General features: G+C 40.4%; 2 protein-coding genes across 5 annotated transcripts; one reads left to right on the top strand and one right to left on the bottom strand.

The window, feature by feature from the left end:
• Positions 1-929: 929 nt before the first annotated feature.
• dop1b (DOP1 leucine zipper like protein B) lies at positions 930-22,542 on the bottom strand. 3 transcript variants are annotated; one of them, XM_086091166.1, is made up of 38 exons: positions 22,323-22,542; positions 19,740-19,918; positions 19,193-19,374; positions 18,938-19,108; positions 18,535-18,724; positions 18,345-18,443; positions 17,501-17,624; positions 17,272-17,381; positions 16,095-16,206; positions 15,889-16,009; positions 15,212-15,331; positions 14,945-15,047; positions 14,628-14,864; positions 13,708-14,009; positions 12,383-12,768; positions 11,766-12,034; positions 11,533-11,685; positions 11,348-11,439; positions 10,640-10,830; positions 8,542-10,075; positions 7,761-7,848; positions 7,473-7,661; positions 6,944-7,066; positions 6,732-6,866; positions 6,592-6,647; positions 6,239-6,343; positions 6,072-6,138; positions 5,824-5,983; positions 5,621-5,703; positions 4,414-4,523; positions 4,173-4,322; positions 3,902-3,963; positions 3,688-3,816; positions 2,965-3,101; positions 2,837-2,892; positions 2,617-2,760; positions 1,921-2,053; positions 930-1,844 (listed from the first exon to the last, which is right to left on the bottom strand). In XM_086091166.1, exons 2-38 carry the CDS (start codon positions 19,875-19,877, stop codon positions 1,593-1,595), a joined length of 6,813 nt encoding a protein of 2,270 aa, XP_085947292.1. In that variant the 5' UTR covers positions 19,878-19,918; positions 22,323-22,542; the 3' UTR covers positions 930-1,592. The 3 variants fall into 3 exon arrangements, with proteins under 3 accessions (XP_085947292.1, XP_085947294.1, XP_085947295.1); XM_086091168.1 differs by having other exon boundaries at positions 14,691-14,864; XM_086091169.1 differs by lacking the exons at positions 930-1,844; positions 1,921-2,053; positions 2,965-3,101 and having other exon boundaries at positions 2,618-2,760.
• Positions 22,543-23,001: 459 nt separating this feature from the next.
• LOC147164558 (uncharacterized) lies at positions 23,002-27,310 on the top strand. Of its 2 annotated transcripts, none has more exons than XM_086091663.1 (7): positions 23,002-23,536; positions 24,619-24,700; positions 24,780-24,941; positions 25,017-25,097; positions 25,749-25,836; positions 26,684-26,753; positions 26,838-27,310. In XM_086091663.1, exons 2-7 carry the CDS (start codon positions 24,629-24,631, stop codon positions 26,923-26,925), a joined length of 561 nt encoding a protein of 186 aa, XP_085947789.1. In that variant the 5' UTR covers positions 23,002-23,536; positions 24,619-24,628; the 3' UTR covers positions 26,926-27,310. The 2 variants fall into 2 exon arrangements, with proteins under 2 accessions (XP_085947789.1, XP_085947788.1); XM_086091662.1 differs by having other exon boundaries at positions 24,614-24,700.
• Positions 27,311-27,894: the final 584 nt, after the last annotated feature.

Below are 27,894 nucleotides of genomic sequence, written 5' to 3'. Positions count from 1 at the left end.
AGAAGAAGAGGGCGGGCTCTGGAGGATTTGGGCGGGCTAAAGCTCAACTTCATTGGTTGAGCTAACGACCGTGGGTTGAACTCAAATGACACCCATGCACAAGTCCGCAATTTCAAACAAACAGAGTAGCCGCACCAGTTTACACGTCATTTTGAAAGAAGAGGACGTCCAATGGTGCAAAACTCACGTGACTGAACAGCAGCAGAAAAACCACTAGTGACTCCTAGTGGCGACTTCTTTGACTACAAGTTGTCATTTCTACAGGTACAAATCACAACTTTTACAGATACAAATTTACACTTTTTGTACAGGTACAAAAAAAAAAATGTGTACAGGTACAAATCATGATTTTTACAGGTACAAATTTGTTTTTACAGGTACTTTCTTTTTTTTTTTTTTTACAGGTACAATTTTTTTTTACAAGTTAGTTTTGCACCATATTTACCTCCATAAAGCTGTGGAGCTTGCTCTCAGCGCACTGTACTTTGGTGGAAAAGCTGAATTAAAGTTTGTGCGAAAGCAACGAAAAGAGAACATGCCTGTTCAATCTCTGTACCATGGTTAAGAGGTCACTGAACAGGGGAAGAGAATTTACCAACAATTATGTATTAATACATTAAATTAATACAAATGTAATTAATAATTTATGAATTCAATCTAATGTTAAGCATTCATCTAAAAGGCAACACCTTCTAGAAACAGGCACATGTTCCAATACCTCTGCTCACTTGATAAGTGAAAAGCTGGAATTCCAAACTTTTGTCTCATATTCATCTTTCCAATACGGGACTGTAGGATTATATATATATATATGTGTGAGGTTTCTGTTTAAAACATCCCTTACATATGGTAAATGTTGTAACTTGCCAATTGTGTTGCACTGCATAGTGAAATCAAGCTGGATAAAATAACATAATTTAACAACTTCATGTATTGGCTTTTTTTTATTTTATTGCAACTTTAACATTTGGAATAATTTAACAATGGCATGAACATTTTAACATTGACAAAGGTAAAAGAGAGCAGGAATTTGTAAAAGCTATCTTAGAACACTTACATTTCCCTTAATACCCAAAATGGCATGTAAACAACATAAAATCTGAACAAGGGAGCTGTGAGGTCCAATAACAATCAAGAACATATTCCTCAAGACAGAACGGAACATTCTCACGGTCGGACAGAACACAAACAATTTAGTCAAGAAAACTGGTGGCTGTCAATATTTGCATTCAAGTACACAGATAGAGAATATTTGAAAGATCTGTGTGCTCCAACACCGCCATTTTAGGTGTGGATGGCCAAAACACAACTATGCAAAATTATTTGCAAAACTAAATCCTTCCTGGGTCCTTTAAAAAATAATAATAATAATTACAGAGGACAACATTTCAGACGGTCATTTGTGACATACACTGAATAAATAAATACAAAAAAAGCACAATGGAACAGTTGTCCCCCACAGCCTCTCTGCTTTTTAAATACAGATTCAGTGTATTTATGAGCAGATCTGTTAAAACACTTAAAATAAATTGCAACACAAGTTTCATATGTTGCAGTTAACAAAAACGCGCTGTGAGTGAGTTCCATTCCTTTCAATTTTCCATGTCGTCCAGGAACTCATTCTCAATGATATGCTCAAGCCTGTCCAATACAGCGTCCGGGCTGGCTGCAGGGTAGTCTGCTACCTGAGCTTGTGAGTGGCTGTGAGTGGACATCCCCTGGAAGGAACAGCACAGGGTAAAAAGGAAAGGCAACAAGTGGGTGATGGAGGACAAGGAACACTGGGTGAGAAGGGGGAATTCCAGGTGCTCCGTAGCAGATTCCTCACTCAGTCCGTTGAGCGTCTGCAAAATAGGTGTGCAAAATTCCGTTAAGTGTTTGGCAATTTATCAACAAATGGCTATCAATATCTGATTTTACCCCGTAACGCTGCTGTATTCCTTCCAGTATTTGGACAACGTGGGGCTTGCAATCCTGTTCGCCTTCTATTAGCGCACTCTCTGGACCACTGTAGTGGTTCACGTCTACTTCTGGAACAAACGCCCAGCGATACCTGTACACAGAATGTGGTGTCTTTATTATTGGCTTTTTATCAATCTTTTTTGGGGGGATTTTCTATAAGTGTTTGATCTCATAAAAGTACCCATGCCTGAATTAAGAATTACTGTAGCATTTTGTGATTGATTAAAAAAAAAAAAAAAAAAAAAAAAAAGAGGTCCCAAGTATTTATTTATTTATATCACACACACACGCACACAAATAATTAGGGCTGAAAATGTGATGTTAGGAAGGAAAAAAATCCTACTGTGATTATTTTTGTTTCATATCAGTCACTACTGGTACATCACAATATATAAAACAAATCACTTTCCTTCCCTCTGTTCTATCAAATCATCAGAAAATACTGGATGTTGGAGCTATGCTTATAATTTACTTTTTTGACTATGCATGATGCTGTCAGATGATGTTTCAGATGTTCGCTTTGAAATTCCCCTGAAACCCTTTAACTTTTAATTGAGGATCTACAGACACTGAATATAGGCCACTGCTTGAACAACCAATCTAGGACCACATCTTAAAATGATGACATCGCTTTTCCCAAAGGAGGCTGCTTACATCTGAAAGAGTGGTATCTTCTCCGGGGGGAAAGCTAAGGATGTATCCAGAAACTTGCAAGCTGACAGGTACATATCCAACTCTGCCTGGGAGAAATTCACAGGAGTATTTCTGTCCTGGGCTCCGCGTACGACTTTAGCCAGCCTGGGAGCACAGACATTTATAACAGTCATCTATAATGACATGGTCAGAATTCAGGAATAAAAAATTGTGAGCTCACTTTGAGACATCTTTATCTACCAGGAGAGCTTTCTCAAGACGCACAAATACGCGAATCTGTAAACAAAAAAATCAAGCAGTTATTACAAATCTGTATGGGCTGTGGGTGAAGATGTTTAAAATATTCACCAGCTCTGTGACCATGATCGGCCAAAGAGATGTCAGGTGCTGGGATGAAATACGCAGCAAGAGAACACGGAACATCAGGAATATCTGAGCGGAAACTGCGGGGCTGGGATTCATTCGTAAAGCCTCTGTGAGGCGTTCTATTAGGAAAGATTTTTGTGATTATCACACCCCATTATTTGGAATGTAAAGGGGGTAAGTTTGCTCACTTACAAAGAAATAAACAGTCTCCAATTCTTATGGTTGAATTCTGAAAATAAGCTAAAAATGCGTTTTTAAAAACCCCAAAATAGTATAAATGTGTGCTTGTGAAGTAAATATTTGATTCTCAAGCTAAACATAAGTTTCTGTAGTACAGTGGTTCCTTCGTTCCTTGACCATACTCGGAACTATAATACTCAAAACTCAAATCATCTTTCTACATTACAATGAATGGAAATGGCATTAATCGGTTTCATCCTCCCACAAAAAAAAGAAAAATTATGTGTTTTTTTTCCCCATAAGAAAAATAGCACTATATAACATACTTAAGAAAAACATCAACAAATAGATGAGCTCGTTGTTACCCTGTCTGCTCCATTGTATGTCAGCATGACTAATATTCTATTATAATAATTAATATCCATAAAAATTGGGGACTGTTACTCTGTGAGTAAACATAAATACAGTAGACTATTAAATCATAACTTCTCTCACTGTACGTAATATGCGGAAACAATGTCACACCTTGGATGAGGGGTAAATAGAGATGATACTGATCGAGTTCTCCACTGAACATTGCAAATGCCTGGCGCTTAAGGAGCATGGGTTTCTGGTCCACATTGGCAAACATCTTCAGGGAGCCACTCTGCATGCCTACAATAGATCAAATTCAAGTGTCGTATTCATACAATTGCCCCTTCTCTGGCATCTACCATGTCATCAAAGTCCGTGTACTCACTCATGAGGTCTTTAAACATGGTCTTTTCGTGAGTCAGCAAATGGTCAATTATGGCTTTCCAACTGGGTAGAAGACACAACACAAAGATTCTTTAAGACAATCATCGAGCGTCCTTCATTGATGTAGAGTAATATTAACAGACATTAAAAGTGTACAATGTGAATTAAAAAACTTCTAAGATGCTGAATTTGTAGGCTCCATTGTACATTTGATCAATACTTTAGCCTCTCTAGATAAGGCATCAAAATATTATATCAATGATCACACTAACCTGGGTGCACAGGAGGCATCCATTGTGAAGAAAAGGGGATCCATGAAGAGCTCAAAGACCTCTTTCCTCCAGGCTCTCTTGGTGTAGGCATAACCACTGAGGTTGCTCAACAGCTGGGCTCCTGCCTCAAAGCTGGGCATGTTGTAGGCACTACAAAAGAGAAGAGAACTTCATTTTAGGATCTAATCCTGATGTATCGGTACTTGTACGTTGATGGGGGTAAAAACAAGACAGTAGCTACCTGTGATTCTTCAAGTAGGGGAAAACATAGTACATGAGACGAGAAATAAGAGGCACCGCTTTCTCCTTCTCGTCACTGCGGTACACCATATCAAGAAGTGGTGCCAAGACCTACACAGCGAGAGATAAATGTGTTATGATCAATATGGGGTGAGGGATAATTATTTGATCCCATTTTTAAGTCTACTTATTTACACAGAAACTAAAGTCTAAAATGTTTATGGTTGTTTATTGATTTTGGTAATTGACAGAATATCCATCCAAATACATAAAAAAAAAAAAAAAGGTTAGGTTTGCAAAGACTTTGGGCCACTCATCTTTTTATAGCCTATAAATCTTTCAAGTCTCTTGGCTGCCACTTTAAATCTTTTGGCGAACATGTTTAAAATTTCCTTGCAACAAGAAATAACTAAATTGTTGCCGACCTCGAACGAACCCTGATGACAAATCACCATTCAGTACCTTCACAAATATTTACAAAAGTTTGCCCTCTCAGTGGGATAGCTTTATGTCCCCTCGATGAAAAGTGGATGCCCCATCTACAAGACAAAGCTACCAGCGACAGTGGACTATCATTTAAAAAAATAATCAAGTCTCATTGAGAGTTACATCAATGGAATCAATCGTTTGATGGCAGCAAGTGCCTAAAATGATTATTCAACAAAATATTGAAGGATCTTTGTGCAGTTTGTCAGTTTTTTTTACTCACAACTGTCACCTCTGGCCCAAAGTGTAACTGCAGCATCTGTGTTAGACTCGTTGCGAGTACGTGCACAATCTTAAATGCCCGCCACATGTCTGCTACCCCGCAGGGACGAGCATGATGTCACCCTCCACCCTTCCCCTCCCCAAAGAAACTGTACTATAAAGGGAAGATAAAAGCTGACAGGTGCAGTCAGAGTAAAACAGTCAGGGCTCTTTGTACTCATCTGGGCATGGGTGGAGCATGTATGATGTAGAAAAAGCGTTAATATTACCTTTTTAAATGGCCCAAAGCCCTTTTAAGGAAACCATTGCTTTTAGGCAAACAAAAAATATAAAGAAAAGACTGATTTTTATTAATTAACTTTCAGTATTTTTAAAATTCATTACTACTTCTGTCAGTATCACGTTATTTCAGTGTAAAATTGTGAGTTTTCCTCTTACTTTACCTGAAGAGGGCCAACAATTTTGTGGACTCATATCTACACACACGATATAAAACATACCTCAGCCAGGAGCACAAGAGCCTGCACGCTGTAAACTGACGGAGCCGAGGATGAAACCATGGTGCTGGCTTGAGCCATCGACTCTGTCGAGAGAAAAAACAATTAGCTCCTTTTCACACGGAAAATAAGGTTTTCAAGTTTGAGGCAGACTAATCAGACAAAGCCTTTATGGCTCTAAATCAGGCAGATAAATGTTTAGTTACCACAGTGATCGCCATCCATATCCACGTCGTCGGCCTCGTTCATTTCAGGGCACACCTGCGGCTGAACTTTGACCTCCAGGCTGCGGCTCAGCCAACTGGTCTGTTCGAGAGACGAACCCGCGATTCCACCCACAGCCTCCAGGATGCGCTGCGTAACCTCCTGCACCAATCATTGTTATCAAAAGCATCAGTCCCCCACTTCCTCCTTGTTTGTCAATCAAATGCTTGAACGTGAGTCGTCTTCAAACCTGCAGATCTCGCGTATCCTTCTTGTTGTCCAAGTTGGGGAGGCGATTGACAACTTCATTGAGGATGCTGCAAGTGACATATGCCATTCAAGCACAAGGCAATTTTAATCCAAATCGGAAATAGCTCGAGGAGAAAGTTAATATTAAATATCTGTGCAAAAACTAACCCCAGGAGTAAGAAGTGACCAGGGGGAGCCAGGTTGAGTGGGACAGACTCCCGTAGCAGACTGAGAAGAGGGGCGATGTTCTCCTGCAACGCTTGTGCTGTAACGCTATTATTTAAAATTAATCAATTAACCACTTATTTAATGAGATAAGTCAAAAATAAAAAGTACAAAAATATAAGATGATGATTGTCAGAAAGGTTGGAAAGGTTGCTTAATCCATCAACTTGTTGCCAAGATCATTTTGTTGCATGCAACATATACTTGAGGCATTTGCTTGAGAAAGAAACCGTGATTTAAGCCAGAATGAACCGTTGGTTGAAGTTGAATGTCCAGATATGTCCTACACTACTTACCTCTTGATGTAAGTGTAAGTAAACTGCAGCATGGGGATGTCTACCAAGGTTGACTTCTAAAATTCAGGGGACACAGAAGAAGGTTTCTAACAAAAAGGTTGGTGATAACGCAAATTGTATGCAATAGGTTCTTTTGGTACCTGATCTCCTTTGAGCTGGTGTGGCTTTTTCACCACTTCCTTGACCAACTGTAGAATCGTGTCCGTGTGCAAGGTGTTCAATGATTTCACCAGCTCTACAATGGTTAGATGGGACTCACTGACCACAGGTAAGACCTAAAGAAGAAAAAAGGGTTCTCAACCCTACCAATTCTTACAGGTGACTGTGTGCGTAGATACATTGCAGTTCTTACATTGTTTGTGTGTCTCCTTTTACTCTTCTTGCTGCCCCAGGCTGCTCCCAGTGAAGCCATGAGCGGAATTCCATATTGGCCAGTCAGAGGAATAAGGAACTGTAATATCCGCTGCCGTAGAATCTAAGCAAGCAGTATGGCAATATTGCGTGAAGTTTTCTACTGCATTTAACTTGTGAAACTGTGTTGAAAAATATTGTTAATTTTGATCTATTGAGCATGTTGGTGTATATAAGAGGCAACCACCCTGGATTGGTCACTAGTGAATCACAGGGCACATATGTAGATTGACAATTTTCATTCTCACATTCACACCATTATTCAATGGGAATGAAATTGACAGTGCTAGGCTAGCACAGATGTTAGGTACATGAAACGTTACAGTTGTCGAATGCTTCAATGCATGTAGATTTGATTTTAAAATGTGAACAATTAGAGACAGCGTGAGCTCATACTTAAAAAAACCAAAAAAAAAACATGAGAGGTCAAAATGGTAACAATGGTATAAATGTGTGAAGCAACAGCAAACCTTGGTGCTTTTAAAGAAGACAGATGAACTTTGTTTGCTGCTTTGTGCAGAGTCAGGTGCCCGCTTATGGAACTCTTCCTTCATAACCACGGCCCATAGCAACGCCATGCTGTTAAGCATGTGCGGCAGCGCCTCCAGCACGGCGCTGCGTGCGTTCCGGATGTCAACAGAATCGCACGAAACCAAGGTCTGATGAGACAGACATAAAAAAATAGCACATTAACACGAGGTCCTGGACATATCTGCTTGAGTGTGTGTACTGTTTTGTGCAGTGTGCGTGAGACTCACCCTCTTGTTGTCCAGCAGACAGTAGTGTGTAATGGTGGTTAGGCCTTCTAGAAGGGTCAACAAGTAGTCTGGCGCAATGTTCTCCCGCCTGCCATTTACACAAAACAAAGCAGAAAAATAAATCTACCATTCAGTGGAACCTCCAAAGTCCAATCTCCCAAGAGTTGGACATTAATTATGTCCCGGAAGTCAAACAAATCATACAGTTCAAACCAAATCATGACTTAACTCAAGATGCACTATTGACGGCAAAGATCTAAAAATATTACTTTCCTGCCATCTGTGCCAAATCACTATGTTTAACTGAGGGCAGGAGATTTTTTCAGTAAAGCCATAGGCAAAGCTTTTGTCCATCAAATGGACAACCAAACTTTTTTTGGGTGGGCGTCAATTATTTGCAGTATTTCACCATTTATGGCAGGACTTAGCCCTTATTCCCCATGAACAACAAAATGGCAAACCTTCCCGTTCCCTCTCCATTGTATGTCTATCAGTGACTTTAAAGAGATTATTCGTTTTTAGGGGCGTGCACTGTGCATCTCTCCACAAAAGATACAATTTTGAACAACGGTTTTCGATATGTGGGATCCGAAACGATTCAAGGATGGTTCGATTTGAAAGTGGAACAATTCAATTAAGTTTGACTCAGTGGGGCTACGAATCGATTCAATAAGGTATGGTTAAGTCAGAGAGGTTGTATAATGTTAAAATAATGAATTTGTCTGTCCATTTTATGTAGTTCTTGTGTTCATTAGGGTCACGTGTGCTGGAGTCTCTTTACCTTAAATTTGTTCTTCCTCCTTCATGCTCATAAATCTTCACCAGTTCATCCAAGTTCCTGCAAATCTGACTGATGAGCGGAGCCACAATGATGCTCAATGAGCGTCCCAAGTAAGGCAGAGAGGAGCACAGCAGCGCCACCCAGTGGGGATGCATGGCATAGCCATACTGCGGCTGCAGAGCCCTGGCGGCGGCGGAAACAAACATTCCCTGGGCGGTGATGGGGTGGCTTTGGACATACTGGGCTGCCTTGATGGACTGCTGGAACAGGACGGCTGTTTGCCAACCCCGGGTGAGGGGGTTACTGCCAGTTGGGGATTCCGCAGGTTGACCGGAAGCCCCGCCAGATCCAGCCCCACTGGGCCAAACGTGGTATTCCAAGACTATGAGAGCCTGGAGGAGTTTGAGTAATTCCATCTGTAAGGGATATTGCTCCTGTCCTTCCCCCTTCCCAAAGTTCACAAGACTCTCCTCTGATAGTCCACCATCTTCATCCAGCAGCTCAAGACCCTTGACTGTTCCCTTGCCAGTTCCCCTTTGGCTTATATACATAGAGGCTGAAAGTGTAAGTAAAGCATATTGCTGCACTTTACATCCAGAGAGGAGTTTGCGAATGTGCTCCAGGCTGCCCTCCTGTCCTTGTGCCATGCAGGTGAGCTGGTTCACCATACGCGTCAGCACTTCCACGCTCTTAACCTGTACGTCTCTATTGCCCTGCAAGTCAAGAGGCCCAAGGTTCTGATAGGACGAGTAATGAGAGCAGAGAAATCGCAGGCACAAGTTCATCAGCAGCTCGATAAGAAGAGAAGGCGGTATGGAGGGGGAGGATGAAGGGGAAAGCAAACCGCCGTAGAAGCTCATGCCATCCTGAGCTTGCTGGTGACGCTGCAAGAGGTTGCAAACAAGGTTTAAGTGTGAGGCAGAGCTGGTGTCCAGAGAGGTGGAGGAGAACGCCTCCACTAGAGGGCACTCAGCGCTGCTCCTCAGTAGGCTATCGAGCAGCGCCAAGCCTTGGAGCAGATGGCGCCATCCGCCCGCCATGTGATACAGAAGCACATGATGGAACAGTGAGCCAATGGCCTCTTTTTTTTCACGCTCCTGTTTTAACAGACGAGATCTGGCCATAGCCTCCAACTCCAAATCCTCATCATCCTCGCTTGACAGCGAATCGGACGCCTGCGTATGCTCAGACTCCACTCTTTGCAGGCCGTGGACCAGTCCTACCTCCTCAGTGCCAGAGCCGGAATTCTCTGTGGACACTTGGGCACCGCTGGTGTCAGCTGATTCCGTGTGCTCGCTCTTGACGGCCTCCTCTTCATCCTCCTCTCTGTCCTCCTCTTCCGTCACTTCGCTCTCGCTCCCGGATGCTGCCAAAGCGTCGCCTAGACTCGACAACTCGGGACCGCTGTCTAATTGTAGCCACAGGGATTCCCGGTCTATGACATTCCGGAGATTCAAGATGTTGCTCTCATCAGCCATGGCATCCACTGCTTTGGCAGACCAGCGATTTATGTTGTTTAGAACCTTGAGGTTACCTTTAAAACAGAGAAAAACATAGTAAACCACAGTTATTTAAGTAATTGAAGCGCATGAAAGAAATGTTTAAAAATGTTCATTGTAGTCTCAGTTATAGATCCCAAACTACCATTTCAAATATAATCCTAAATTACCCTGTAAAATGAATTCCTGCCAGGATTTGATTTGTGACCAAATGCACTGAAAAGTGTGTGCGTGTACATGCACATGCGCCCAAGCCCTGTCTTACAGAAAGGTAGGTCTAGGCAGCACTACTTTTATATTAGACAGGGCTTTGTCAAAATCTTGTGGCAGTATAGAACTTCCGGAAAGAGCACAGAGACAGCAAATAGGGGAGTTTTTCATCCAATAATGCGGGTTTTGACTCCAACATAATAGGTAACTTTGTGCGTAGCAAACTGCAAATAGGTGGGGGGGAAATTGAACTGAGTATAGAATCCACATAAAAAACAGAAATAGATAAATTTTTGGACAGCAAACCGCAAATATGCTGAGGTTTACTGTTACAGCATGAAAAAAAATGGCCTTCTGTTAACAAAACAAAGGCTGACAGAGAAACTAACCAGCTGTGACATTTTGTTTGATGGCCTGTATGGAGCGGCGCTGAGTGGACGGGTGAAGCAGCAAGAGCAGGATGGGCTCTAGGATCCGGATCACATCGTTGAGGGACAGAGCTCGAGCCAGCCAGCACTGCGCTGCTGCACTCATTGAGCTATCCGTGCATCTTAGACTCTCCACCACAACACACAGCGACCTGAAAGAAAGAGAACCGCATTTGTAATTAAAGTCAATTTGGAAAGAATACAGGGGGTCCACGGTTTACAAAGGAGTTCCATTGCTACGGCAGCAATGTAACCCAAATTTGCAAGTAAGATGCTGGAGTCAATCACATATGCTATATGGCCAATGCAGTTGTAAAGTCATAATTAGAGTAAATATTTGAATGAAATATTCATAATTATGATACCAATACAATACGTTTTTGAAACGTCGCTGTTGTCACTTCACAATTTAGAGTATCCAATTAACCTAACATGCGTTGTCTTTTTATTGATGGAAGATTCTAAATTGTCGAATAAATATCACAGGCTTGTTTGTCTATGCGTGCCTGGCCATTTACTGGCAACCAGTCCAGTCCGGGACTGCCTCTTGCTTAAAGTTAGCATGGATAGGCTCCAGCTCGCCCACGACTCCAAGAAGGTAAAGCGCTATAGAAAATTGATGGGTACAGTATTTGTTTGCGATTGTGTACAAATAATGTCTACACTAACCTGTCAAATGAGCGGCAGTTCCTGTTCGAGTGGATCTCACGGGTCAAGTGCCAGAGGATCGAGAAGCGGTGTAGGGCTTCAAGCCGAACAGCCTGGATTACACAATCAAAAGAGCTGGTGTTTATTGTTTGTATTATTTGCCATGTCATCAAAAGCATAAATAGCGCTTCAACGGGTATTTCCACCTTCTCCTTGTGCGACAGCGCCTGGCAGATTATGTCTTCGCAGATTGTCGCTGATGGAGCCAAACAGTGAAGGTGGTAAAAGAGCTCCACGCCGGCAGTGTGCTGCTCTCGACGATCTGTGTCCAGCTGGCTCCAAAGCAACACAGCGACTCGCTGAATCAAAACACAAAATGAAAATATCTTCAGTAACATGTTTAATGAAATTTTGGGGTCGCAAAAAGATTTTCCTAAACCTGGTAAAAGTCTGTGTCTTCTTCTATGACGGAAAGCAAAGCGGGATAAATGGGGGGCACGGTGATCATCTGCAACTTCCCGCTCAGCGGGTTGGAGTCGGATGTCTGGTAACGCCTCCTCTTGTCCTGGATGACCAGCGCTAAAGACTGGGAGTGGTTGATGAGCTCCAACAAAGAGGCCACTGCAGTATGCTGAATTTTGTAGTCCCTTGACATGCAGCACAGTGTCATCAACGACCTCAGCCACATAGGTAAGCTCTCATCACCTCCTGTGAGGATAAACACATATGAATATAGTCGAAGTTGCCAGTGATGCAGCATCCATTTTTAGTGTGTTGAAATGTTCATTTGATTCTGTCTTAAATTAGCTAATTTGAGCAAGACAAGAAATAGGGTTTGTAAACTGATCATTTGTGATACTTGGGGTATTTCAACAAAAGCATATCACAGACATGTTATTGACACCCAGGAAATTTTTTAAATTGAGGAATAATAAAGATAGTATCTCTCCTTTAAGGCATATTTCACAAGCTTCGAGGCTCTTGATATTGAGGATTCCGCTGTACATGTCTGGCTAGAAGCCAAGTGGAAGAAGTAAAGGAAAACAAACACCTGACCTGCTTGGCCAAACATGTCCGTGTGAAGAGCCAGGGCCTCCTCTTCGTTTAGGTAAACAGGGAAGGTGGTACACTCCAGAAGCAGGTGGCAGGTAGCAGCAAAGGCCTGTCGACACGCCTCGGAGATCTCTGCCCTGCTTCGCGGTCGATAACCAGATGCCCAGTCCAGACAATGTCCGTGCTCTTTTTTCTTTTCGGCTTGTTGAACCTCAGATGTGGGCTGATGTTTTAACTTGTTTGGAGTGAACAGCTCTGTCAGTTTATCTTTAATTTCCATTCTGCCTATGCTTAATAATAAAGTCTTGTTATCCACAGGTGCAGTTGTGACATCAGTCTTGGGCTTTTCCTCCTGTGCATCAACATCCTCCACCTGTACCAGCAGGTGTCTAAAACACAGGAGAGAAATAATTCATTTAGAATGATTCATTCAATGCGATACACATTACGAATCTTACTTTTAAAATCAATGATGGTTAACGCGTCTAAAAATAAACAGTTTTAGGCAGGACCCCATCTATCATCAGATGCTGACAACTCACAAAAGGCCTTTTCGCACTGCATTTAGCAATGTGGACCTTTCACACTGAGCAAGTGCGGGATAAAAAGGTCTTAATGCTAGCTTCCTCAATTCCTGGTCCTCAAGGGCCAGAGTCCTTCAAGTTTGAGATGTTTCCGTCCTGCTACACACCTGATTCACATAATCAGCTCATCAGCAAGCTCGGCAGAAGCCTGATGACGATCCTGATCTTTAGAATCGGGTGTGTTTGAGAATGGAATCATCTAAAACTTGCAGGACTTTGTGGCCCTTGAGGAACAGGATTGGGGAAGCCTGCCTTAACTCATTCATAAATAATATTTACTGCTATGCTCGAGCACCCCTAAAAATGATTCAATATGGGTCAATTGTATCCGTTTATTAATGAATTATGTTTGTTAATAACATCTTTGTTGGCAGCACATGCTCTGGTGGTTATGTCTTGCCTTCCTGTGTGAGGTTTGTATGCTCTCACCGTACTGTGGGCTTTCTCCCAGATTTCACAATCATGCATGTTATGGAATTTAGAGTCTTCAGTTAAACAAGGTGTGAATATGAATCATTATTTGTCTACATGTGCCCTGTGATCGGCTGGCGAACGGTCCCCGGGGGTACTCTGCCTCTTGCTTTAAGTAAGTTTGGCTCACCCTCAATCTACATGGAGGATAAGGGCTAAAAACAATTCATGTATGGAAATATCCTTTGAATTCTTTATTATGGTCTAATTTTTAGATTAAGAAATTATGGTTTAACCAGTGTTTGATCTGTTGTCAAATAATGGGTATTTTACCTTGTGGCTATGAAAGCGAGGATGCCCTGCATATATTGTGTTGTGGTGTGGACACTGCCACCCCTTCCCCACACTCCATAACCATTTTTGCACATTCCATTTCCCCTGGAACCCGCGCCGGGTGGCAGCTGCTGCTCTGATGGTGAGGCGCTGATGCCCAGCCCGCTGTCCTCTGATCTGAGTGTCGGGTAGACTCCGTCTGCAGGCTCAGCCTCATCCACATCTCTGTTCAGCTCGTCATCTCCGTGGAGACCATTACCATCGGCAACACTGTCATCTCGCTCTCCTTCCTTCTGTAGATCCTGGAGAAGAATATAATTTACAGTGAGGCTAAAATAAGAGTAAATGGAATGAAGATAAAACAATATGGTTGTCCCAGTGTCCCGAGCTCTAGAAACCAAGACAAATGTGTAAAGAAGGCTTAGTGATGGATAGATACATTGAACATGCCAGGTTGGTTAAATGTATAGAGATTTTAACATTTTCAACAATAAAAATATGTTAGCTAAGATTAAAATATAGCACTGCCACAAGCGCTTCACGTCTCCTCCTGCTCACTATAAGCAAAGCCAGCTAGCTAACTCTACATGCAGACGAGCAGAAAAATACACCAGATTCGTGCTTCAGCAATCAGTGCCATATATGGACACACTTGCGCCAAAGCGCCTTCTGTCCCTGCACCGTCCTGTATCCTGCTATGCAATAAATGCATGTGGTTTTTGTAGCTACTGTTACCAAAAATAAGTGCACTGTGAAAAGGGAATTAGTGTGCCATGAGAGCTCACCAGGCATACTGTAGTAAATGATCCTATTTCACTTAATTTGTCTGAAAATTATTACTGTCGACCCCTTCATACTTGCGGTTCGGCACCTGCAGATTTGCTTATTTCCGAATTTTTGCTTAAATATCTTTTTTCTACCTGGACAATCCTTTCATCCTCTTTTTGTGCTTGTACCGCCATCCCTTCTGTGTAGGGTCTTGCCTCCAAGTCCATGAATGCCACAGGCATCTGGATCTTACTCAGGACCTTAAAGCATGCACGTAGGCCCTGTGTGACATCTTCCAAGCGAACAGAGTCCATGCGGCTGTGCAAAGTCCGCAGCATTGTGCCCAGCATCTCAGGAAGGAAATGGGCCTGGATATCAGCATGTAGCTCCTGCAAAAGGCCACAAGGATTAAGAAAATACTGTATTTGTGTACAGATCATGTTTCCATTCATAATTTGAGATTAATTACCAGTGGAAGAACATCAAGCAGAAAAATTATTAGATTTGATATTTCTGTGACAGAGAGAGGACAACTTCTGTCATGCTGACGCTTTGGTGAATCGTCGTCGTCACTATAAGTATTAAAAAAAAGAAAAGAAACAACAACAACAAATTATATTCCCATGTGTGGCAAAACAGATACAATTCAAATTCTATATGGAATTTGTTAGTTTTAAAACATAATGATGACTGTCTTGGAGAGCCAATTCCAAAAATACGTGATAATTAAACTCACCTGAGAGATTTGCAGAAGCATTGCATCATGTAATCCCACACAAATTCACTGTTTATTGAGCTCACAAGCATATTCATTGTCTTTATGATCTCCGAAGCGTTCTTGTTCTCTTTTATCATGCTGTGAAAATTCAACAAGGTCAAACACAGATCAATGTGGAACAAACTCCATCGAGTAGTGCCTCATATTAAAGCATTAGATGTGGGCTTTCTAGATCTATTATTTTGTCATTACATTTTTTTAAGGGCTAAGTGACATTTAGGTGGAGTCCTAAAAGTCCATTTTGACACATGGCAAAGCACCAAAAAAATCTGCATGGAATGAACCCCATTGAGTTGTACCGTATTTTAAAATATTAAATTTGGGTTTTCCAGATATAGCAACATTTTGTCATTATGCCCTCATTCACACAATAACAAAAAAATCCTTGAAAATGACAAAAATTCCCCAACTCTTGCTTGACGTACAAATTAGCGCAAAAACACTCGCTGCCATAGAGTTGTTGTTTTTTTTGCAATAAAAATAATTATTTTTATAGCTGCAAATCAATGTGCACCAAACATGAACAGGTCATAATGCATATTAAGAGCCCACAATGTTGACTATGGTTGGTCACCATACAGGTAACAGGTGACTAAACAAACTAGATGATAGTTGTCAGTCTCTGCTGCCCTCACCTGGCTAATTGGTTGCCTGAGAGCCTTGAGCTGGTGATAGTATCCTCACCCAGCATCTCTCGACAGTAGCTGTGAAAGGCTCGCACTACCTCCAACAGCACACTGCTCAGAATCACTGGACCTGGATACAGATACCACAATAAGTACTCTCAAAAACAAGGTCAAGATAATTTTATATTTTGATGAGCTTTATATGCTGGACTTACCTAACTCCGGTTTATCCAGCAGGCTAATAATGATACGAAAAGGCCTGAGGTAGCCAATCACATTCTCTGGCTTGCTCTGCACATCCTTCTGTTTGAGGATGTTAATCAGACCCTGAAGCAAAGGACCCAACAGATGGGAAGGAGAGTAACAGGTGAGAAACAAACATAAGTAAAACACTATGCAAACACAGCACATGTGACTAATATGTTAAGTATTCCGTTGCCTTTTGTTTATTTCTTAAGTGTTCATTTCTTAAGTTTTTTTCCCCAATGTAAGTATTCAGTGACAAAACAACTAAATATGTCCTAACTAATGAGTAATTTATTTTTAAATAGGGCACTCATGAGAAACAGCCAAAAGTATAAAATGGGAATATACAAATTCTAAAATTGCCCAACAATTTTACGAAAAGTACAATTGCTCAAAAAGTTACTTGCATTAATCTAACGGGGTAAATGAAGCTTGTTCCTACCGACCTCTGAAATACATACTCTAGCAATACATATAAAACACCACTAGGCGACAATATTGCTCTGCACATACCTTCCTGTTCCACATCTCAGTCACACTGACAGTCAGGTGTCTTCAAAGGGTGAGTACTTTTACTTTATTTTGGTTTTATTCAGTTTTGATAGTAAATGCTTTTGTGAGAGCAAGGAATGAAATTGACAAATTTCACGGTAGTTAATAAATGTTATAGTTATTTAAAAAGAAAAGTTACGTTGTTTACCTTTTGTCTATTGCAGTAACGAGTCAACTAGCAACATGAGACAGCATGTGTCGCTTTGTTTTGTTTTGTTTTTTTGGTGCAACTCACTAGGTTAGAATACTGTGGAAATGTATTTCATTACTGTAGTACAATATAAAAAGTTAAATTTATAAAAGCTCACTTTAAACTAAGTGAACAATTTATTTAAAATATATTACTATAATTTTGATTATTAATAACTAGGATTAAAAACAAATTCACCATTACAAGAAAATACTAAATTAAATAAGAAATAAAAATTATTAGTTTTTTTGTTTTTTGAAACTGGGAAGGAATTGACCTTCTGAAACTGTCCAATTATATGGAATTATATAATTATACATTGAAACATTTAAAAGATAGCTTTTCACCAATACTCTAATTTAGATGCACTTGTATATATTTGTAAGTAAACATATGTGAGGTACCTGCACAATAAGATCTTTGGAGTATGTGTTGAAGTAAAACAACATATGTTCCTCTGCTGAAGAAGACATGGTTGGATGCGGCGCAACCATTTCCCCTTTGATGTTTGTGCCTAAAAAGAAATGGCACATACAAATAAACAGTGCAGCAAAGTGAGAAAACCAGAAATTGACCAAACACTGCCACGGAGGGAATGAGTCATCACTTTGACACTTTCTCATGATCAGTTACCTAGGAGCCATGCATAGAGGCGCCTGTTGAGGGACATGTCTCTGCGGAGTAATGTAAGGGAAGCAGCAGAAACCACTGCGGTCATGTCATCAATGCTCATTACGATGCTGGCCTCCGCTGGGTCCTGAACCAACAAAAGAAAAAGACAGAGGAGAAAATAAGCATTTGCCAAGTCCAATTATGCCACGTTTTCATTGCACAATACCAGCTTGGTTTACTCAGTTCTACTCAACTCAATAGAGCTGAAGGCGTACTATATTCATTTCTCAGTGTGTGGGTTTTGGCAAAGTAAGGAGTGAAGATTCATTTAAGAGGAGACTGAGGGCAACAACAAAACAGATCACTGCAGCTTGGTGAAGACGGAGGAATCTAATATATCCAGTCGTGTCATTTTTCTGTTAAACATTATAATGACACAATTACGGCAAATCGGCTCGTTCATTTGGCAGCCAGCAGTGATCACCCATATAGAATTTGCTCAGCACTGTTGGCTTTTGGCAGTGGAAAAGCTGCAAGCGGACTTGGTACTAAGCATGGGTAAAAAGATCCATCATAAAAGCTCTACCAAAAATGAGATCCTTACTATGTCTGTTTATTGTTGCGGCTGTAATTTGAAATACAAGTAAACTGCAGGAGTGTAAAATGAAATCAACAAAAGTAAATCTTCTGTTGTCTGCCTATTCACGAAAAATTTACATAATAATCGCACCTTGCAATGATTGTATCTCCACCCATGACATGATCAGCTAGGTGAAGATCCAGAGCCACTTTCATAGTGTCTGTCTCCTTTAAAACATAGTGCTTAAAAGGTTGAATTACGGAAAATGTGGTTTAGTTTGCTTACCAGGGATGTGGCCAAAGGGAAAAAGAAGAGCAGGATTTCCAACATGTTCCTCTGCACCAGCACATTTGAGTCTTGCAGGGAAAGACACACAGACTTAATCTGCACAAAGACAGATGGATGACGAGTTTTAAAAAATTAGCTGACTTCATTGAAGATAAATGAATTCATATCCAAGAAGGGGAATGTTCACCGCCATGCGATGGTCATAGCCGAGCATGTGCTTCTGTTGTTGCAGTGGCAAGATGCGGTCAAAGTGTGTGACTATAAAGACGGTGGCAGGCAGTCGCACTTGGGGACTGACCGATATACAACCCCATAGGGCTCCATAGAACACCCGCTGACCCACCAGCAGGGACAACTTAACCAGCAGGGCATCGGTCCTGGACATAGAAAGAGACATGGGTCAAAAAAATTTTTTATAAAAATAAAAATCTATAAAATGTCAGCAAAATACTTTTAACAAGTACATCTAAAACTAGTTTGGGCGATTAATAATTGTATTGATTAATCATTTTATTTGCTGGTCATTTTGGGGAATAAATTTGGAGATTTTCATTTTAAGGCCATATCACCAAGCCTTAAATCTAGCATACCTGTCATTGACCTCCAGTCCTTCCTCCAGGCCTGGCAGTAGTCCCGTTATGAAGGCCTGAAGACTTGGCAGTAAAGCCCTCTGCAGTGGCAGATAGTAACGCTCGTACAGTGTGAGCAGGACAGGCTTCACTGCCATGGCTGCGTGGCCTAACAGCGGGAACAAGCCTGAGCTAAAAATGCATAAACAAATGTGTCACGGCAAAACGCACATAGGAACTCAGCGTCGTCTCTTGCTTCAGTAATTTTCTTTTTACCTGTAAATGAACAAATCCTTGGCCAGCCATTTTGTCCCAATGATTTTGAAAATCACCTCGTAGGTCTCCAGAGCCTTGAGGTGGACCCCACTGGGTAAAGCCGGGTGCATGCACTGGGCCAGACGCTTGCCGATGACGAGCCTCTTGGGAAGGAGGGAGTAGCGGAGGTTACTCTGCAGGGCCTAGAGGCGGGCCAGAAGAAATAAGCAAAAGCCATGATTCCCAAAAATATTATACCTGAAGTCTGAACACATACTATGGGCCCGACTGTCGCCATATGTTTTTTCCAGTTTGTAAAGGGAAGACATCCATTTGTCTTAAATGTATGACACACCTGCATGCCAATGTTGAATATACTGAGAGAAATAAGAGTTAATTGCTATTTTAAAGAATGTACTGTACATCAATTATTATGCTAAAATATCATATTAGTGGCATTAAAAAAAACTCAAAAATACTATTATTTATCATGAGTTTCTGGGAAAATATATCACCCTAAAAAATGGGGTATGTGACAGGCCTTCAGTAGTACGACTCCCGCAGTTACCTTGTTGAGCTTGCCCAAGGAGGAGATGAGATCCGCCCATTCGCTCGACGATTCAAAGTTCCGCAACGCCTTCTCGATGACTGCTGCATAGTTACGATAGCGGTAGTCGTTTTGCAGTTCGACCTCCTCGGGATCCATGTCACAAGTCAGTCAGGCGGCAGCATGTTCTTATAATGTGTCTAAAAAAAAACAGCACAGCCAAACAAAATGGGTTTTTTTTTAGGCAATAGGCGTGGATGAAAATTTACTTCTCATGTTGTCTCCCTGGGTAGCCTCCATCCCTCTGGGGCTTGTTTATGGTAAATAGAATTATGCAGTGCATGTGAGTGAGAGCGTGTGTGTCTAAGATTATAGAGGAAAGGGTTGGTGGGCGGCATCTGGACTCTTTGGCTTATCAGAGATGAGCTATACAGGAGGAGGACATGCCACTTTCACCTTAATTTAGACATGGCAGAATTGTTTCACTGATGGGATCATTCAATGCCGCTTATTATGCTTGTTGTATTGCCAACATTCTTTCGGACGGGCAGCACCGCGTGGGACAATTACGGACAACAACAAGAGCATTTCATCCAGCCCCTCATGCAATTCTAAAACCTCAGAAGATCTGTTGTAAAAACCTCCAAAACATTTAACCCACAAATGCTCAAAATATACAACAGCAAACATTTGTTTGATGGTTTGTTTAACATGTATGAAAGTTTGAACACATTTTTAACAGAACTTATATTTATTTAAACAAGAAAAATGTGGAGAAATGTTTTTGAATGCCTCACTGAGGAAAGTGTATAGTGACTGGTGAGGGGTTTTACAGCCTTAAAACATCATAAATGCGGTTATTACCAGCGATAAACGAAGGAACACTGTACAGTAATTGGGAAATGTCATTAAAAGACACTCATGAGATGTTTTTCTCTGACTGGCACATTCTTAACATTTTGTGTCTACAGAAAATTGAAACACTAAGTGTTTTTGTTTTTGTTAAAAATGGCACCAGGAGAAATAGTTTAAAAACTTGTTTTGAAAATATTAGTGGAATTCATGTGGAAAAGAGAAAAATCTTCATTTGCTCACTCATCCGAGAATACATTTTCCAAAAGGGGCCATTGTGACGGCCCTTTTTCTACACAGCCTCCATTAGGTCACCGCATGCACATTTTCAATTGGGTTTAGGTCAAGGCCTGGCTGGGTCAGAGCAAAAACCACCAACCATCCATTTTGTATAGCCCCTGGCCTCATTTGGGTCGCAACTCGCAAGTGAGCTCCAGTCTATCCCAGCTCGAGAGAGAGGCGAATCACAAGGTTCCTTGTTTTCTTCAAAGTTCAAAACATGCCAAACTTCAGAAATAAGACTCAGAATGTCATTTAGTCTACTAAAAAAAAATTAATCATTAACGTCACTTCCCCTTGCAAAGACTTTAACGTTTTATTTACAATGGGGAACTTTTTTCAGGGGACCATGGCTGAAAATTTTATGTGACAGTAAAACTAACCTAATCGAATTACATGGAATGTTTGATAGAGAGTAATAAACAGCAAAGACAGAAACAAATCACGGTGTCATTGTTGGAGTGTGGAGGACAGGATCATGAGAATGATATTGATAAACAGAAATGGACGAAAATGTGTCCAATAACACTTATAAGAACGTCAATACAGTGAACAACTATGAAGGAACCAAGCCTGATGTGATTAGCAAAATATGTAAGTGTGAATTTGCAGTTTGTCAATATGTTCCCTACGATTGGCTGCCAACCTGTGGATGGTGTGCTCTGCCTCTCACCCAAAGACAGCTGAGATACACTCTAGCTAACCAACAATAAATACTAAGGAGAATACACAATATGGAAAATGAATAGATGGATCATTGAGGGTATAATAATGGGCAGCACGGTGGTTGGACAAGTGGTTAGCATGTCTGCCTCTTGAGGTTTGAGCTCAAATGTGTGTGTAAAGTTTGCACGTACGGCCTGTTTGGTTTGTGTAAAACCATAAATTGTCCATAGGTGTGACTGAGAGTATGGATTGTTGTTTGTCTATACGTGCCCTGCAACCTGCTGGCAACCATTCCGTGTCTCAATTAAAGTCAGGCCTCAGCTCAACAGAGATCCTAATGAGTATATAGGAATGGATGTTAAGATAATATATATATTTTTTTTAATCCTTCAAGAACCCAATTTTGGATGCTTTTGTCTGGCCAACGCAAGCAAACTGTCATATCTAAAACTGGCTGAGTGTTTCTGAACACAATCAATGACCACACCATCACGCAGCGGACAATATCACCTGACTGACACCATATTCCCATCACAGTTGTGCACAGCATTCATTATGATGAGGCAGCTTTTGGCCTGATGGCAGCATCAGTTGAGTCTATTATGTAACTGCAATGTGGATTACATTGAAGGAAAAAAGCCACTCCCCTAAGAGAATAGAACCATTGGAACGTGCAGTGGAAGTAGGGTTTAGCTAGCATGGTAAAACATTTCATTTGTGTGTGAGCGTTCGTATCGTAAAACAGCAGTGGTAAAATAAGCTAAGCTAAGATAGCCGTGTATCAGGTGCACCAATAAAATGACTCACCAGATAAAAGGCGAGATGTGCGCAAGCTCAGTCGTTTCGAAGAAGCCAAGCAGGAAGACGTGACATTTTTTCGTTTCCACCTCAAAATATTACTTTGTTTTAGCACATAAGTAGTAGATAACTAGATATTACTTGTTTCCTTCAGTAGATGAGCGCATCAAAATCAAGTGTTCCTCAAGTGCTCCTATCAGGACAGTCATGACTGGGTGGTATTCTTCAACTCAGCTGATGCGCAGTGGACGAGCAGACTGTTCCATACTCGAGACAATAAGGGGTGGAGTGAGGAGCTGACCAGTAGTAAACAAAATCTGGCTTTAAAAACACAGCATAAAATGTAACACCACCAATATGTTACACTTTATTCAATCTTTTTGCTTAGAAATAAACCGGCGTATAAGGGCGCAGCCTTAAATTGAGGAAGAAAACGTCATCACTCACCCATCTCGCGGATATGGTACATTCCAGGATGTGAAGTGTTTACAAACCTCTCACCGAGCTGTTAGATATTTGTGAGCCGTTTTAATATATATATATATATATATATATATATATATATATATATATATATATATATATATATATATATATATATATATATATATATATATATATATATATATATTTGTGAGCCGTTCTTTTTAACCGAATCTTGAGTGTAGTTTTTTTTAAGCGTTTAACTTTTGTCATCTTTTCATATCTATTAAATTGATACTGTATGCATTTCGAACATCAAATATAAGAAATAGGGTAAAACTCGGTGAGACATACACACTGAAAATAAAAATTACTACGGGATTAAAATAATAATATGATGGGAATAAGGAATAATTTTACGTGGGAAATAGTTTTACGAATATTATAAAATTTTAATTGAGAATCTGGCGATTGATTGGCACTGGTCTCTTAAAAATGTGAATATATAAATATTTAATTAATGTTTGGTCTAATTTTATCTTTGCACTTATACAAAAGAAGGTATTCCGATCCTGCAGCTCAGTGGACCTTATAGCGTCTCCTGGAAGAGGAATTGTGGTTATAATCACAATTGTGGTACAGACCCTCTAATATAAATTTGAGTAGACCAGTCGCGCAGTGGGCGGTGCTTAACCTGATGTGGGGGCAGAACGTGACACGACGCTGAAATCAAGTTGGTGCCAATAAACTTTGTGGTAGCCTACTGACACGTGCTCAAATAATTGTTATTCTTTAGACAGGTAAGACCACAACAAAGCTTCTTTTTCGTACCTAGCATCTTGTTCTATTTTGGTGGAGAAAAATAATTATCGTCAGAGTCTGTCGTCATGACTTTGTAACCTTTCCACAAAAAAACATTTGTGTCATCATTTGAACCGATTAGTCGACAGGTGGACTACACTACTCCACAGTGACATTAGGCGTGACATTTTTAGACTAAGCACATGTTTTTGCCATCTCGTCTTCCAGTCAGATCCAATTAAGACTAGTAAAACTAGCAGCAAAATGTGTATAGGCTAAAATATGTGCCAGAACTTACTTGAATCTTGTGGAAGAGCATTGCGGTTAGCTTCGCTAGCTTCTTATCAAAATGAATATCCGAATAAATTTACCATTTCTATTCTAAGTTATATTCATAAGTGCCTGGGGGGTGGGGGAAACATAACATTCTTAAGTTTGAGTTGGCATTTTATGTGATTGAAAGGAAATTGAGGAAGATTAAAACAGACCAAGCATTGTTGGCATTCAATTTAAAGATGTTATCTTGTTATTATTAGACCTTTTTTGTTTTGTTTTGGTTTGGTGTTACTATGCACAGTTCACTCTGTTGTTTGTGTGCTCAATTAGTAATTCTCGTGTCCTCGGGAGAAATATGTATGCTGATAAAGAGACAAACTAATGCACAGACAACAACTGTGTTCAAACAAAAACTTCATTCATCATAGAAATAAGATACAACACACAAACATTGTGATAGTTGTGTCATTTTTATGACACTGACTCCGCATTATATATGGCCGTATGGATACTACAAGCATGTGAAAATATTTTACCAAAAAAGACGTGTAGCGTGTCGAGCCCCAAATAATAGAAGCAAAGTGAAATGAAAAACAGAATGTCACGCTGTACTGAAAAAATATCAGTGATGTCATAGATTAATTAATTTTGACACAATTTATCACATGATAATCAATAAACTTTAGTTGTTCAATCCCGAATCTGAATTTGCCATGGTGAAATGCTGCCCCAGATTTTCTTTCTTTCTTTTTCTTTTTTTAACCAGTTACACTTGGTATTAATTTTTGTTATCTTTGGAGGAAAGTGAGGCCAAGATGCCACGCAAGGGAAAACGCTCTCGAGCTGCAAAGCTTCGACATCAGAGGAGAAGAATGCAGTCACAGCAGGTACCTAACTAAGGTGGCTAAGGATGTTGGTTCAGAACTGTGTATTGAAAAAGATCATGTGTATTATTTTACGTTACAGTTACATGGAGATGCACCCTCTAACAACGCTGATGATGCTCAGCAAAAGCCGGCCATCTATGGCCATGACTATATAATTCCTCAGAAAACAAATGAAGTCAGGCTTCTGTCAAAGTGCAACAGTGACAGGCATAGAAAAGTACTATGCAGAGCGCGGAAACAGGTGAAGCTGCAAATAATGTTCCTAAGTGTATACAGAATAAACCACATCTGAAATGTTGACGTTTTGTTTTCTTAGATGGCAGAAACACCTGCACCAGTGAGTTTTTCCAGCATTACAGAGAATACAGACGCTCCCTTGCATTCTCCATCTAAAAAGGTATGGTGGCACCAAGTGCAAGGTAGAACACAATATGTTCTGGGATGGTGGAAAATGACTAAATATCCGCTAGACAGTACTGAGTACCGTACTCAAGCCTTTGCTCTCATAAAACATTTCCTAACCGTACAGACAATTTTAAGTACACAATTCATCGAATTACTAGGATAATTTGATAACAAAAAAACGACTTCTGCCTTGAACCTTTTGTGGGGCTCATTTTTTTCCACGGACAAATGTTAATGCAGACACATCCATCACTCAGAATCATAAGCATTAGAGGTTATTGTTTGGTGCTAATTTTTTCCCCGAACCATGGATGAACTTAAAGACTTAAGGCGCAACTGAACAAGGTTATTGTTAATATGTGTTGTCAGTGTAGATATGTCAATTATAACTGCAAAACCTTTAACAAAAAATAAATAAATCCCCTCTGTTTTCATTTCAGGGTGACACAATGGGACTTTATTAAAACAATACAATTGACTGTTTTATAAAAATATATAAATTTAGTATTTATCACAATTGAGTTGCAGGGCTCGTTCGAAAAATCAATTGCTTACCTCTGACTTGCATTAGGGGACGCTAATCAGCTAGCTTATTTTTCACAGTTCTCTAAGGACAGCCAACTGACATCCACTCTTTCCACAGACCAGTCGACAAACATTCCATTCCCCCTCACCTCCAAGTGTTCGACATGGCAAAAAGAAGCTGATGTCTGACATCCTTTCATCATCTGGTATGGAAGAAGTGTTGATGTGAGCATATGAGAGTGTTAGAATATCAATCAAATAACTGAAGTGGGATACACACCAACTGATTTTTAACATCTTACCTGATTTTTTTTTATGTGAGTGGAAATGGTGTGTATAGTGTGTGGTATACCTGACCAACTCAGCATTGTGTAAATTAGTAGTTAATATAGTTTTTAATTACCCCCCCCCCCCCCAAGTAATTCAATTACTGTAGTTACTGGAATAGGCTACTGCTTGAAGAATGCATTTAGTTAACAGGAAAAGCTATTTTTTTGGCACTTTTTTATTTTTTAACCTTCAAATATGTCAAAAAATTCTGATTTTAGAGGGAGTTCCAGGAGCTAGTTAAATAGATTTGTTCGTTGTTGATGTGGCGTTCATCCAGTCTGGGTTGAGACGGCATCTTCATTGATCTGGACAAAATAAAAACAAAAGCAGCCCAAGCTCAATCTTGCGCCATGCAATGTTTATCCATTCCTTGTTCCAGGCCGATTATTTGGGGGACCAATAATGCTGGCTAGTTCATCCTTGAGCATGGTTGCCATGTCGAGAGTCGATTGCAAGACCTCACAAATAAATTCACCCCACCGTCAGAACATATTATTGTAAAGACCATTTTTGACTTGACTTCCACTTTGAGTACATAATGTGAGCCCTGGTGTAATAAAATTGGGGAGGGGGGAAAACACTCAAGACAACCTACGCCAAAGGATAACCATCTGATAATCTTGATTGATTTTGATCGGAAGGGAGGGATTAGGCTCAATATCGACCCGATTTCTGTCTCTGTGTGTGTGTGCACCCCGCTTAAAGGATGATTTTTCTCACTAGCCTGCAAAGACTCTACTAGCAGTTGGCTTCCAGTTATTATAGATGTGTTCTCCCTGTCAGACCCCAGAAGGTATGGTTTTAGGGGTGGTGATTGATTGTTATTGTTTTCTTCGCCGCAATTTTTACAGGAAATATGTTATTTTCATTTGTGTAGGGGGAGACTACTGAGTAGCCCAACTACCATAACTGACAGTGAAGAAACCAATGATGACCTCGTCATCCAGGAATCCATTTTGGCCTAAGACACGATCAATCAATTTCACACCATCAATACAATTCTTAACAATCAGTTAATTGATTCATAGAGATGAGTATTTCCGTTCGTAATAAAAGTTGTCATCTTTCTTACTTTTACTCTGACAACTGTACTCACAGTAAAAGTAATTGCTTCTGTTTATTTCCATGGCATAATGGGCAGTGTGTGCCCAGCCTGTTACACAAATGTGCTAAACGTCTGGCGATGTTTGTATTTTCTTACGAATTTAGTTGATTTTTTCGTGTGACGTTTGATAATATTATTTAAAATGTTTTCTATTTATGATCAGAATTTTTTGTTTCCAGGAATGTCATGTTGGCATTTTGCTTATTGCAACAGTTTTGCCTCAAAACAGCACAAAAATTAAACAACTTTACACCACAAGCAGGTGACTTGTTGTCTTGTCACTTAAAGGCTATGCTGTAGTAATTTCATCCATTCATCTAGTTTCCATAGTACTTGTCCTAATGAGGGTCACAGCCAGTAAGCTGGACTCTGGAGTCTATCACAGGTGAAGCGATGCACATTCAACCCACCTTTCATGACCACCTTGACAGCTTGACTTGCAAGTGTTTGGAGTGTGGCCAGAAGTTGGAGTGGCCAGGAAAACAACCCACTTAAGGGCAGAGAGAGCATGTAAAAAAAAATTGCACAGGCAGGACAAGAATCGAATCCAGAATGTCAAAATTGTGAGACAGACACACATTTTTATCACCACCGCCACCAGAGTGTGAATGTGTGAGCACACGAATAATGTATCCATTGTGAAGCGTCTTTGAGTGTCCAAAAAAGCTCTATATAAATCGGATCCATTATAATAATAATAATTATTATTATTATTAATTATTATTATCATCACTAGGTTTATGTTGTGCGCTGACTACAGCGCCCTTCAAGCTTCAATGTGGTACTGCAGTTTTCAACCCTGGGTACTAGAAAAGCAGCTCAATGTCTA

The sequence above is a fragment of the Leptonotus elevatus genome, chromosome 12 (genome assembly GCF_054856555.1).
Source record: "Leptonotus elevatus isolate MCC_2025b chromosome 12, RoL_Lele_1.0, whole genome shotgun sequence".
Taxonomy (NCBI): Eukaryota; Metazoa; Chordata; class Actinopteri; order Syngnathiformes; family Syngnathidae; genus Leptonotus; species Leptonotus elevatus.
Note: the sequence above shows the minus strand (reverse complement) of the source record. Positions and strands in the feature narration are given on the sequence as shown.

What these genes read in the sequence shown, in the direction of transcription:
- dop1b (XM_086091166.1), bottom strand. Translation starts at nt 19,877, where the DNA reads ATGGATCCCGAGGAGGTCGAACTGCAAAACGACTACCGCTATCGTAAC. An exon ending in TCCCTTTGGCCACATCCCTG is followed by an intron (nt 17,625 to 18,344) that starts GTAAGCAAACTA and finishes TTGTTGGTTCAG; the next exon opens with GACCCAGCGGAGGCCAGCAT. An exon ending in CCTCTATGCATGGCTCCTAG is followed by an intron (nt 17,382 to 17,500) that starts GTAACTGATCAT and finishes ATTTCTTTTTAG; the next exon opens with GCACAAACATCAAAGGGGAA.
- LOC147164558 (XM_086091663.1), top strand. Translation starts at nt 24,629, where the DNA reads ATGCCACGCAAGGGAAAACGCTCTCGAGCTGCAAAGCTTCGACATCAG. An exon ending in TGACATCCTTTCATCATCTG is followed by an intron (nt 25,837 to 26,683) that starts GTATGGAAGAAG and finishes TTTTCTCACTAG; the next exon opens with CCTGCAAAGACTCTACTAGC. An exon ending in TCCCTGTCAGACCCCAGAAG is followed by an intron (nt 26,754 to 26,837) that starts GTATGGTTTTAG and finishes TCATTTGTGTAG; the next exon opens with GGGGAGACTACTGAGTAGCC.